Source organism: Nylanderia fulva, unplaced genomic scaffold (genome assembly GCF_048542155.1).
Source record: "Nylanderia fulva isolate GAGA-0341 unplaced genomic scaffold, ASM4854215v1 Scaffold41, whole genome shotgun sequence".
In the NCBI taxonomy this organism is placed as follows: Eukaryota; Metazoa; Arthropoda; class Insecta; order Hymenoptera; family Formicidae; genus Nylanderia; species Nylanderia fulva.
In genome coordinates, this window is record NW_028190488.1 from 218,882 (window position 1) to 233,613 (window position 14,732).

The window sequence follows — 14,732 nt, forward strand, 5'->3', positions numbered from 1 at the left end:
TGGTCCGGGCTACGTTGTCGAGGATCTAATCCATCCAAAGGATAAACTACACTTTTCTTACCAAGATAGTTGCATACCGGTAAGGAATGCAACAGCGCGTAATTCAGGTACAATAATTTTATATACTGTACCGTGAAATTGCAACGCAAATTATATAGGGTAACAAAGATAAAAATTTTGAATTAAATTTTTTGAAGTCGATAAATATTTAAAAATAATATAAATGGTTTTGAAGAGGGCAAATTTCATAAAATAATTCGTGTAAAAGAAAAAAATAAATAAAAGTACACACCATTTATACCCTTATACTTACATTGAACGCCTTGAGACGTTCCGGATCATGATGTCTAGGGTCTAATCCATCATCCACATCCATATCATCATCGTCCTCGTCTTCCTTGTTACCGCTACTGCTGGTTTCATCGTGGGCGCTTCCTGCACCCTCGCCACCGGGCGGACTTGATTCTCGATCGCGATCGGACCGCAAGGGCGTCACCGATGACGTTGGCGGCGGCGTTTTCTTGTAATTCATGGCGTAAGATGCCCAGAAGTTAGCCATGTCCTCGCCGCCGACGCCTGCCACGGCGCCCAAACTCGGGACGGTTCCCGCTGGCATATCTACTAGTTCGGATGACCCGTTTCGGGAATCTGCAAAAACAAATGTCACGTGACGATTTAACACATGTGTCCGCAATCTGGGTTATTTTTATACTTTTTATTTAACGGAGTACGTATAAATGTAGGTATAATTAACATTTTAATAACGGTAATGATAATATCTATATCATTATTTAAATGTCATTTATTGAAATCTCTCGGCGTTATTAGTATTATTAGCATCAATAATGATTGTAATATGAACAATGATATTTTTAATAATTATTACTAATTAATAATGCAAATTTGGCGATAGAAACACTTTACGCTCGCGATCGGTAATTATCTGGTAAAAGAGGGATCTTCCACCGGGGCAGCGCCGGGAAAATAATAACGTTCTCGTTGAATGCCCGCCGTGCCGCGATGATTAGATCGCTGCCGCGCGCTGTTTCGATTTATGAATAGAGAACGTTGCAGATGAAACAAAAGAAGGGAATACTTTTTTTCCTTCCCACGCTATCGTCAGACGAGAAACCCAGTCATGTGCGGCCGGATAGATATATACTAGTAATGAGAGAAAGAGAGAGAAGGAGAGAGACGTGGGTGGTATTTATCCCGTGAATATAATAAGCTCACTATACGTTCAACTAGCGTGACGACATTGATTAGGAATGATCGATTAACATGTGTAGCACTTGTATTACCCAAATTTTTCTAGTTTCTCTCCTAGGAATTAATTTAGAGATCAAATGATTGCATTGATTATTTATTACTACTGTGTCTTTCAAACAATTGAATATTACAGGTTGATTATGATTATTAATTCGATATAAGATCGTTAATTTTCTTGTTTTTTGCGTTTCATTATTGTCTAATTAAAAAAGATGGATTAAAAAAACACTAATTACATAATAATACATGTTAATTAATCATCATTTAAAAGAATCTTGTTCCCATCAGTAGCTGAAATTTTCGACGATTTTTCGATCATCAATAATATTAGGATAAGACGTCCGATAAGTATTACATGATAAAGTCGGTAAGAAAATAGAAAAGTTTTGACAGATGGCCAAAAATCAGATAGTATCGATTAATTAACTGTGCGCAGCCTTTAAATTAAGTAACCGCGCTCAGTAATTAAATATTATATTTTGAATCATAGTCTCAATTACGATAATAGTATTGGCATTTTATACATATATGCGGTAACTGTTAGAATGTTATAACTACATATGTTTTCTGACTGATATTTATACACATCGCATTCCGTTATGTAAATTAAAGTACAAATCGATTAGATGATTGATTTAAATGCGAAGCATCGATAGTCTTGAGAAAACCTTTAGAAATAAAAATTTCACCGCGATTTCTTCGCGTGATTAAATTTTTGAAACCGGCAAGTCTGCGTCGAATCTTTTTTCCGGAGGGTAGAGACTGAAATTTAGTGTCAATTGTGTCGATGACAGTAAAATTGGACGTGTTATTCGCCCGTCCCTTGTATATAGACCGTGTTTCTCCTCTACGAAGATAACAATGGCGACCCGTTCTCAAAACCTGTAATAAGCTCCGATAGCGTGTGCGAAGTGTTAAAAGGCGGTGCGGTCTTCTACCGTCACGATCCCGGGAGAGAACGTACGGTAAAGGCGCTTTCACGAAGAGGATGTTGACGGGGACAGGTACGAGGTCTCTCGTGGCCGGCGAGAGAGAGGCCTCTATGTACGAAGAGGCGTATGGATTGTCGGCAGGGAGTGCCGCAGGAGGATCGTAAAGAGGCTACGAGCCTCGCGGACTTCTTCCACCTGGGGCTCTCCTCGGTTCCGATTAAAAAAGGGGCAGCCTTGCGGTTTGCCGCTTTACATTCGCACGATCGATAGAAAACATGACGACGCATCCATACAAAGCGGACAAGTTGCCTTAATTTTCTACACGCTACTCAAATTATATTTTCGATACAAAGATATACAAATATATCGAAAAAGAGAATTTAGTTAGAACGACAATAGAACGATGGATATAAGAAAAGAAAATATTTTTTTAATATCAATTTTATCTTGTATTTATATTAGAAAAAATATATTGAATATTAGAGACACGTTAGAAAGATGATAAAAAATAGGAATCCCTCGGGACGATACGATCGTGATGCGTTTGTTTTGCTGATAATTTAACTCATCTCATCCGAGCGCACGATCTACTTCTCTCGCGCGATGTGCGCGAAATAATCTACATTCTGGAATCGAATTCTTCCGAGCGTAGTTTCTCCAAGATGCCACTTCGCCGTCGAGGCGGACGCGTTGCAAGGCAACGTCTTGAAACATTTACATCGTCGCGGGGCAACTTTCCGCCGGGTGCTTCAACTTCTCCCGCGCGAAGACGCGCCAAGTCTATCTGGGCGCAGCTATCTCGAGGTGCACGATTCTGATTTCTCGAGTCGTTCGGTGCGATCGCCAACGTATCTTTCTAGAAGGATTCCGGTAGAACCAGTAACTGAACGCGCAAACGGACGACCCAGGAAACTGGACCCTCGTCCAGGAGGCGTGCTGACGATGCTACACCGTGCGTTTTCTATCCCTTCTCCTCTATATCTCTCCGTCTCTCTCTCTCTTTCTCTCTCATACTTTCCAGCCGGCCCTCTGGAGGTTGCTGCACTTGGATTCTCACATACGCACACGCATGCGGGACGCGCGCGGTTTACGGAAAAAAGCACAAGCGTGCGTGTGCACGTGTACATACAACACGCTCTCTAGGAGGGTACGGCACTGTGCTGCACGTCGAAGAGAGGGCCTGCGGCGGTATACACACGTCGAGTACCGCCGGAGACTAGTCGTAGAAGATAGGGAACTGCACGCACATAAGCGAAACGCCGAGGCTAGAAAGCCGGTTACCAATCCCAATCCCACACCGCCTAGCACCGTTCCTGAACTCGCCTCTTGGCCTGAACCTGAAATCAGTCGGCGGCGCCCCACCCGGCGCCACTTCGTCCTCCTCGTTCCCTCGACTTTGCGCGCGCGTTTCCCGCAAAGGAAACTAATACCACGGCCTCTCTCCACGACCGTACCACAGGCACTTCCTCTTCTTTTCTAGGCAAGTCTCTCCCCGCCCGCTGTCTTGCACGATGAGCCTCGCGCGTTACAAAATTCGCAAACAAGCTACGTACACCCACGGGCCAGGTATGAAACTCTACGGTCTACCGCTCGGATGCCAGCCACGCTGGCTTGGTAACGTGCAATTGCGAGGACGATAGACGAAGACGTATTATCTTGTCCCTCATAAATGTCACTGACCATAGTAGGACGTCGCGCGTGATGGCATGTATGTGCGCGTCGATATGAAAGAGAGAGAGAGAGAGAGAATTCGGAAGTTTTAACTCTGACTACGCTTTTTACACCATAATTTCAGACTTTCTATAATACATTTTGGAGTTTCATTCATTTATTCAGTCAATTTGGTTCTCCTCATTTAATTTAGTCGGATGATCCGCGCGAATATTTTTCACATTTATTTCAATTTAATTGATTCGAAAGTTTCTATCTGACCTTCTTATTTTTTTGACAATTTTCATCGGATTTTTTGAACTAATTCATTTATTCGCTTTTCTTTGTGACGATGAATGCGATGACAATAATTTATATGTATATATCTATATAGATTGTGCGACTGTATTTTAAATACCATTACTAATTTAAAGTTAGATATTTAAAATAAAACATCCGTTATTACCGCAAAAGCAGTCATTAAAGAGTAAATGTGTATGAGAAATATATATGATTATCTTCTGATGTATATACATATATATATATATATATATATATATATATATATGATATAGATCCGGAAACGGTTGTACTTAAGATATTGTGATTTTGTGACATATCGCAAACATAATCGCGCCTCGTATGCGCCCGGGAAAGTTGCGCGCGCGTCCGCTGTAAATTATAAATATTACACCGCTGACTCTACGAAGTGCATTAAAAGATGAGAAACCAAGATGTCCTCGCGGCAATCATTATGTCTTTTTTATCAAGATTTCTAAGTAGACAAAGCTTTATCGAAAAATCGATTGGTATAGCTTGAATCTAAAGTTATTTGGATAAAATTGCCATTTTGCAGTTTACTTTGAAAAAAATTATTTGCTATAATTAATATTATTGAAATATAAAAAAGAGAGTCTCTATATAACATACAATTTGAAAAATATGTACGTTAATATAAATATAATTAAAATTATATTAAGAATTTTGACTCGTCGGGATAGATAGATTGTATGTAGAATTATGAGAGAGAGGGAGAATATACGAACGACTGTGAATTTTTGGCTGAAAATGTAAATTGCGCGAGAGCAAGACTATATTAAAAGATCGCAATTCGGATTAAATCGCGAACTCGGACTCGCATCAGACGATCTTTGTCGCTTTTCCCGAGATCGCGCGGCAGAAGTAGTGGCTCTAGCGAGAAATCGATTTGCGAAACGCGAGTCTACGAAGCAGGGTCCGATGAGAGAAGTCCTGCGTGAGATGTGAGGAATCTGCGCCCATCATCACGTGGGAGGGGGGGGGGAAGGGAGGGACGAAACGAGAAGAGGACTATCCGTTCTTCGGTGTGTATCCGCATATACGTGTTATATATGAATATCTATAAGTACATATGTATTTATATACATATGTGCATGTATATTATATATATGTGTATATATATATATATATATATATATATATATATATAATACACACGCATATACACATACATACACTGGGGTCTCTTCAGCCGATGGCTGGTTCATTACGCAATGACTACGTCCGAGATATAGAAGCCCGCTTCGAAACCAGTTTCAAATAGCTGGCAGGGAGTATAGGTATAGAAGAGGCGTACCGAGACGGGGGGGTACGATGAATTATCCTTCCGCAACCTGGTCTAACTGAACAACAGACGGGTCTCAAGGAACGCGCAGTACCGTGCGGAAACGCTCGGTGCCTTGGAAAACGTTACACGATTATCGTGACGTTAAGAACGTGTGCAGCAATTAACGCGTATGTCTTTTCGCGGTTAAAGATGTTTAGAGTACAACAAAGCTAAATTAGCGGAAGAAAATGATGATATTATGAGGATAATTGAGTCATATTTTCTATCTATTTGCAATTCACGAGATATTTTTAATATCAAACTTTCCAGAATTTTGAAAATTTTATCTTATATATAAATAATGTTAATTTAATGAAATTATAAAGTTTTAATAAAAAAATCAAGTATTATCAAAATATAATTTCAGCTTCGCGTGAAAATTTTAAGTAATTTTTAATTATACGTTATGGAAATTATATAGAATGTATACAATATTTTCATTTGTATATATAATTCTCATATATTATATATAATTTTACATATTGGAACAAGATTACGTTGTCTCTTACATGAAAAAAAAATAGGTAACCCAAAAAAGCATTAACAATGCGCCGTATTCGACTATAATCCAAAATCATTTTAAGAAATCCACTTGCGATACCGTAATAGTGCAACTAATGGACTTTTCGCGCGCACTCTGCAATTTTCAATATTCAACTTTCAATGTCCATCGGCCGACACAATTACCACGTTACATCCGTCGCTCCCATTCACATGACTCGCTTCTTTATTCAACCAGTTCACTCGAGTGCGAGGTATCAAAGTACGTCTCGAATATACTTTTTCTCCTCCTCCTTGAGATAAACACACAGATGCATACAACACAGAGATAATTAAAAATATATCTAATAATTAAAAAATCTCAGTCTTTTAAAATTCCGACAAATTAATAAAAAGGACGAATTAAAGAGGTCAAGAATAAAAAAAATTATTTTTTTTTTAAATCGAATTCGAAGGACGTTCAGATAAAGATTACAATTCGTTTGCGAGAAAGCATGCGAATTTCCGCCACACGGACGACGATTACGTAAGGATTAATGAACGAGGATGAAATATAGCTGCGCGTACCGCAGACTCCCAGTGGTATCGATATACCCGAAGGTATCGGTTGCATTCCTCATCTGGTACACGGCTTTCCGCCCGCACTGATTCATCGCCAACGGGGGAAGAAGGAGGATTCACGGCGTACTTCACCCCCGTGATTCACCCTGACGTAGATTTCGCTGGAACGCGCGTGGGTGTATAGCGACGGAGGAGGTGGTTTGCGTGTATACACTCACACACACAATATATATATATATATATGTATACATATACAGATGAGACGCGCGTCGAATTTCTCTTTCTACGCCACGGGGTACGTTCTAGGCCGGCGATCCATTAGTCACGTCGCGCGCGACGACAAAACTTTACGAGCTAAATGGCCGGTACACCTTGGCCCCGCGAAACCTGCAATTCACTCCGCCGCGCCGCACCGCGTTGCGCCAAGCCGAGTCGAGCCGAGCCGAGCCGCGCGAGAAGGACGCAAAACTTGAGCATTAAAGCCCCCGGCCGCGCGCTTACGCCAGGCGGAGCAAGGTTCTTTTCATAAGTAGGATTTCGTCAGTCTAGGGCGACATCAATGGGACGTCGGCGTACGTAACTTCGTCGAGTCCTTTCGCGATCGAAAAGAAAGAAAGAAAGACGTATAGACGTCCCGTAATGGATTCCGTTAAACGTCTCGCCTGTCGATTTTGTGAGGCGCGAATTCCTTTTTTTCCCCTTATGTGGCATTCGCGTAACCACAAAGTCGTGATCGACATCGCGCCACCACAACGTCAACGGGTTCGCGTACATATACTAGGTAACGCACAGTTAACAACTTTAAATCCTGGAGTATATCTTATAATAAAAATTTGCAAAAGCTAAGATAAAAATAAAATAAATATTTGTGTGAGAAATCTATTTCAAATGCTATTATCATAAATATATTACTATTGGAAAAATAATTGTAGGATAATCGTTATTTAGAAATCGTCAAGATCTTATATCCTAGAATCAAGGAGGAAACAATTTAGGATGTTGAAACTGTTCGTTCCTATATTTGCGATCTGCGAATACATTCGCATGTGACTTAGGATATCATATGTATATCTCGCTTGATGAAATAAGGTATTACCTGTGAGTGTAGAGTTGTTAATGGTGTTGTTTGCCGTGGAAATGGCTGATTGGCTGGTGACAGGTGTGCCAACGGTGGTGGCCGTGGTAGTCGAAGAGTTATTTGGCGAGAGGGCGTTTGCCGCCTGGACCTGTGCCTGCGCCTGAAGATTATAATTCCAGGCGAGCAGCATCAGCTTCAGCTTATCCGGGTCTTTCATAAGCGAACCTGCCGAAACTGAAAGTACCCATTGGTTTTAAACAAGGTTTAAAAAAAATTATCATGTGTATAATATTAACTGAAAAATCGCGCGTGTGCACACTCTCTTTCTCGCCAATAAAAGTTCTTGCTCGTACGAGAGCATAGTCATATCGCGAACGCGTCGCGTCATTCGTCATCCACTGGCAAGTCTCATGCGCCGGAGGCTATTATCACTTATCAGCTACCTGAGCTCTCTCGCGAAGCGACTCCAGCCCGAGAGCGGAAAGCATCGAATAAATTAGACTCACAAAACAACAACATCGTCGACTCGATTTAATCGGCTGCTTTAATAACGCAACAGGTTTAATTACCCGAAACTGATAAATCGGCCGGCCGCGTAGCTCAATCGTCACAGCTGGCGGCAAACTTGTACGCTGGTTACGATTATTAATCGATCGGGTAATTTACACAGACCCTGCTGACAAAAACACCAACCCGCGGGCCTGTATGAAGTTAGCCCCCCATTTTTCGAATTTTAAAATTTTAAAGGTTGTTCCAGGTTGTTCTAGACTTGTTCTAAATTGTTCCAAAAGATCAAATTTAAAAAATAAAAATTTTCGCGAAAAATGGAAAAAAACGATTTTTTGACCTGGCCCCCCATTTTTCGAAAATCGAACTTTTAAAGGTTGTTCCAGATTGTTCTAGTTGTTCTAAACATTGTTCCAAAGTGATAATTCCCTAAACAAAATATTTCACGAGATATAATAAAAAAATAGTTTCGTGCGCTAAAACAGTATTTTTACGTTTTCGGCTATAGTTATTATCTCTTAAACACCAAACTGTATATTTTAGCTAAAAACGAACAGAACAACCTGGAACAACTCTCAATTTTGCTAGAACATAATTTTAAAGAGTACTTTACTCTTGGAAATAAACACATTTTTCGTGTTTTTTGTATTTTTCGACCGATAACGACGTGACAGCGATCCCAAACTATAGAACAATTACGTACTGGCATAGAACAACTTGGAACAACTCTCAGTTTTGCTAGAACATTATTTTAAAGGGTACTTTACTCTTGGAAATAAACACATTTTTTTTGTTTTTTCATCTTTTTTGCCCGCTAAAGTCGCGATAGCGGTCCCAAACTATAGAACAATTACGTACTGGCATAGAACAACTTGGAACAACTCTCAATTTTGCTAGAACATAATTTTAAAGAGTACTTTACTCTTGGAAATAAACACATTTTTCTTGTTTTTTTGTGTTTTTCGACCGATAACGTCGCGACAGCGGTCCCAAACTATAGAACAATTACGTACTGGCATAGAACAACTTGGAACAACTCTCAGTTTTGCTGGAACATTATTTTAAAGAGTACTTTACTCTTGGAAATAAACACATTTTTTTTTGTTTTTTCATCTTTTTTACTCGCTAAAGTCGCGATAGCGGTCCCAAACTATAGAACAATTACGTACTGGCATAGAACAACTTGGAACAACTCTCGCTCATACATAGTACCTACCATACCATCATACATATATGTATGATACCAATCATACATAGTACCTTCGGACTGCGGACACAACCTAATACGATATAAGACATAAGTATCGTGAGAGGCAAGGGGATTCACAATTATCAAGAACCCCGAAAAAGAGTAAAACACTAAATTTACAATTGTGCAATCGCCAGGTTCTCGAGGCTACCTCAACAAAAGTCTTCTAGAGGGAGGAAGGTTAAATCTTACTCTGACACCAAGAGTAAAGTTCCCTTTGGGTGATTGTTCCGGGAAAAACGAGAGTTGTTCCAAGTTGTTCTATGCCAGTATGTAATTGTTCTATAGTTTGGGACCGCTGTCGCGACGTTATCGGTCGAAAAACACGAAAAAACAAGAAAAATGTGTTCATTTCCAAGAGTAAAGTACCCTTTAAAATGATGTTCTAGCAAAACTGAGAGTTGTTCCAAGTTGTTCTATGCCAGTACGTAATTGTTCTATAGTTTACGACCGCCGTCGCGACTTTAGCGGGCGAAAAAGATGAAAAAACAAAAAAAATGTGTTCATTTCCAAGAGTAAAGTACCCTTTAAAATGATGTTCTAGCAAAACTGAGAGTTGTTCCAAGTTGTTCTATGCCAGTACGTAATTGTTCTATAGTTTGGGACCGCTGTCGCGACGTTATCGGTCGAAAAACACGAAAAAACAAAAAAAATGTGTTTATTTCCAAGAGTAAAGTACCCTTTAAAATGATGTTCTAGCAAAACTGAGAGTTGTTCCAAGTTGTTCTATGCCAGTATGTAATTGTTCTATAGTTTGGGACCGCTGTCGCGACGTTATCGGTCGAAAAACACGAAAAAACAAAAACAATGTGTTTATTTCCAAGTGTAAAGTACTCTTTAAAATTATGATCTAGCAAAATTGAGTTGTTCCAAGTTGTTCTATGCCAGTACGTAATTGTTCTATAGTTTGGGACCGCTATCGCGACTTTAGCGGGCAAAAAAGATGAAAAAATAAAAAAAATGTGTTTATTTCCAAGAGTAAAGTACCCTTTAAAATAATGTTCTAGCAAAACTGAGAGTTGTTCCAAGTTGTTCTATGGCAGTACGTAATTGTTGTATAGTTTGGGACCGCTGTCACGTCGTTATCGGTCGAAAAACACGAAAAAACAACAAAAATATGTTTATTTCCAAGAGTAAAGTACTCTTTAAAATTATGTTCTAGCAAAATTGAGAGTTGTTCCAGGTTGTTCTGTTCGTTTTTAGTTAAAATATACAGTTTGGTGTTTAAGAGATAATAACTATAGCCGAAAACGTAAAAATACTGTTTTAGCGCACGAAACTATTTTTTTATTATATCTCGTGAAATATTTTGTTTAGGGAATTATCACTTTGGAACAATGTTTAGAACAACTAGAACAATATGGAACAACCTTTAAAAGTTCGATTTTCGAAAAATGGGGGGCCAGGTCAAAAAATCGTTTTTTTTCCATTTTTCGCGAAAATTTTTATTTTTTAAATTTGATCTTTTGGAACAATTTAGAACAAGTCTAGAACAACCTCGAACAACCTTTAAAATTTTAAAATTCGAAAAATGGGGGGCTAACTTCATACAGGCAACCCGCGGCCGCGCGGTGAATGGAATCTACGATTAACTCTCCACCAAAGTATGCGGATCATGATTTATCCTCGGATCGAGCCGGCGAAGGGAGATCGTTTGTACACTTATTGATCGGAGTCGCGGTAGAATTCGACGGCGCGATTAACGACGTTCCGTCGATTCGCTTCGCGAGATATCTACCGGGAAGCTAGGCGAGATCTACGAGCCAATTTTAACGTCGTACACGCAATGACTCGTCGTTGCGAGGCATCGGTGAACTCGTGTCCTAGAGCGAACAATGTAACATGTGCCTTTTCGCGTACTTCCCGCTTGCACGCGGATTGCATCTCATCGAGCGAAACGGCAAACAAATAATAACACGCAGCGACAACAAAAAATAAAATTCCGGATGACGATAGCTTTCGAAATCGTCACCGATACAATGAAAGCCACGCATGTATATTCGCGCGCGATGAGCGATGAGTAATGCACGTTGTAAATATGTTTTCCGGCAATATCATACGTATTGATTTTTGAAATTTGATTCCGATACATCTGAAACTGGTGAAACTGCTAGTTATTATCTGGTAAATAAGATATCCTTTTTTTGTTTATATGCAATTTAAAACAAATCAACAAGTTTAATTATTTATCTATACGTTGTTTTAAAAGCGCGATTCTTGAGAATTATTAAAGACAAAATTAGAGACAATCGAAGTATTTTTACGGATCGGAGGAAGAATTACCTAACACGAAAGAATTCAAATGCAGTAATATTCTAATCAGAAAAAAATTTATTCGATAGAAAAAATTATATTATATTGATCCGAAAGTCACTGAAAAAAATATTTTTAATTTTTGTATTTCAATGATAAATTAGATGCTATTATCGTCTCACAATTTTTTTTCGCGATGATAATTTCATTGCCTTGTATGATTGAAGATCTTTGACCTCTCACCAGCAGGTAGTTTTTAGTCGATTTTCAAACCTTTCTCAAAGAGGTTCGTCGACACGTAAAACAAAAAATTTTGATGCAAGCAAGTTCGTTCGAATCGGTGTCAATGTAAATACGTAACATGCGCATGTAGTTTTCCGTATTCTTTCTCACGATGTCATTGATATATTCCTTTTTTATCACAATACATCTATAATATAATTTCATACACGTTTCTTTTCGAAGACAACCAGTATTTTTATTACAATCGTAAGAGAAGCGCTATGCCAAATAACAGACATTCGACAAAACATTCTTTTATTAGCTAAAGTATTATGTAAGATTTACTGAAAAATTAAATTTAAATAATATTAGATATTCGATTTTGAATAATCTTAAATAATTTATTGTTTTCAATTTGACGAGAAATTTATATTGCAACATTTAATAAAAATGTACTTCATATTTTCTTTTCAAGATATATTTTCATTACAAAATCATATATATATTAAATTTCATGTCTTAAATGATCTATCAAAACACTGCCAACTTCGTCCGTCTTTCATATTATGAAATTTATATATGTATGTCGATTTGGGATTATCATTAGAACACATTGCGAGACTAGGCTCAATCTATCAATGACTAATTCAGCTTATTATAATAATGCGCAACAGCAACGCAACGATGGACAAAGTGTACGGACGAGCTTACTATTAATTCGCGTAAATTCCGCGGGGACGACTATAACAACGATGTTCGCGTTTCCTGCGCGCAACCGCACGTAATCGGTGTACCAGGGAAGTTCAAAGGGACAATCCGCAGATTTTCTAGCATATCGCGCGGTTCCGTTTGTTCGTCCTGGTGGAATTAGCGATGACACGCGGCGGACGAGCGCTTCGGCGACGAGAGTAGAGATTTATTAATCGGCAAACAAACCCACACGCAGAAAGAGACAAAGGAAGAGAGCGGAACGATGTCTAAATCGTTCGTGCGAGACGCGATTTAATAATTTAGAAGCCCGTGCGGCGCTATCATAGAATTCGGGTCAAGATTTCCGAAACGGTGTACAACCTGACCTCGCGGGGAAAAGAAACGGAAAAAAGCGCGGACGTGTCTCTCGGAAGCAGAAAAGAACACTCGAGAACCGAATCGAGTCGACGAAGTGACGTGACGTGTTAGACGAATGAGACTTTGCACGCGTGCACACACAGCAGGTACATATATATACGCTTTTGAATCTTGTTTCGGGATCTTATAATCTTTTAGCCTGATAAAAGGGGTTTCGAAGGGACGACCGATCCCTTCCGATACCAAATCAGATATGACAAGATTTACGCTACGGGAGAGATATAGATAATGAAAGATTCTCTCTACTCACTGTTTGGATAGTGATCGTCCTCTGATATGTCGGCTGGCTCCGGGGTCGAGATATTTTCCTGCAACAGAGATACAAATCCGTTAGGTTCTGCGTCGTTTCCTGCTTGAGTCGTAGATAGTCGAACGGTTTCGCGTGATACGGACGAATAGGACAAAATTCTTCCAACGCGTTTAGAAGTTCGCGAAACTCATTTTCCGTAACTGCCGGTTATGATAATACCGCGCAAACGTAGCCGCGACTTAACCACATCGTTACTCAGGGACAGATGCTCGCGACCTTATTCAATCTTACTATGCACCGTCCATGCCATTTTTGGTAAGGAGGTGTCCTTTAAATATATTAACATGAAAAAATGTTTAAGTAATTTCATCCTTTATTCTAGTTCAAATATAATGTAGATGCGTTATATTTGAATCTATAATTATTTCTTTAATGATATATATAATTAATAAGCAATATAATTATCTTCTTTTACAAAAGTATAGATATAACTATTTAATTTAATTTTCTCGTGATTATAAATTAAAGCAATTTTTTATTAAAATTATTTTTTACAAAATTATTCAGAATTTTTTAATTTTCTGTTAATGTTAACAATATTATACTTATATGTATATGCACGTGACATATTCTAATATGTATATCCAAGGGAAAAAATGACAAAAAAGTAAAGTACAAATTCTTTCATTCATACTACATTGTATCGCGGCACAAAGCATATATACGGTTGAGAAGAAGCTATCGAAGGCTGTGTTCGCGTTACCATACGCCTACAGGAAGACCGTGGACTTTATTGTCCTAGATCAAGAGCTGGCGGCGATGCGCGATTCGTCGAAACGCAAATTGCTTACGCCTCGATGCTGCACGCGCGAAGGTAACGCGCGTCAAGAATCTCGAATCAGTAGCGCGAGCAAGCATCGGCTCTCAATCCTTTCTAGATACGATCTGATCGATCCATCCGATTTAAGTACCGCCTCATATTAATACAATGCAATTGATTTTTTTACGTTTATTAAAAAATTATTAATTATTATGCATGTCGAGTTCTAATTCCTCATCGTAGCAACACATACATAATATTGAGGTCATTTTTCGATAACTATGCTAATGTAATCTTATTGTATAATCCAATGAAATTTCTTACAACATAACCGATACATTACATTCGTGACACGCGGAAACGGACATCTATAAAGCGTTCATCCAAGAAAAAAGCGTTTCTTTTTTTTATGCTACTGGCCGAGATCGAGCGGTCAGGGACGTTTGGGGGGAAAGGAGGGAATAAGGCCGAGGCTTGTGTCGAATGGAGGATCCCTCTATATGGTCAGGTCGTTTTTCATCGAAAAGAGCAGCGCGAAGCGTTCTCCGCGTTCCGCGATATCGCATCACGCTCTAATCGATCCTCGCATCGAGTCGCAGGCACGAGAGGCAGGCTTCAGCGGCGCGATTCTATCTCGCTTTGATTGATTTTATGCCGACGAAATTAA

At 39.2% G+C, this 14,732-nt stretch overlaps 1 protein-coding gene across 3 annotated transcripts in view; it reads right to left on the reverse strand.

The window, feature by feature from the left end:
- Window positions 1-14,732, reverse strand: part of LOC114930055 (uncharacterized) — a 72,319-nt gene that overhangs the window by 15,666 nt on the left and 41,921 nt on the right. For all 3 annotated transcript variants that reach the window (XM_085486255.1, XM_085486254.1, XM_085486253.1), the window contains 3 exons: window positions 13,246-13,303; window positions 7,655-7,870; window positions 314-648 (listed from right to left, as the gene is read on the reverse strand). In XM_085486255.1, coding sequence (XP_085342381.1) covers window positions 314-648; window positions 7,655-7,870; window positions 13,246-13,303 — 609 coding nt within the window. The remainder of the gene's footprint in view (window positions 1-313; window positions 649-7,654; window positions 7,871-13,245; window positions 13,304-14,732) is intronic.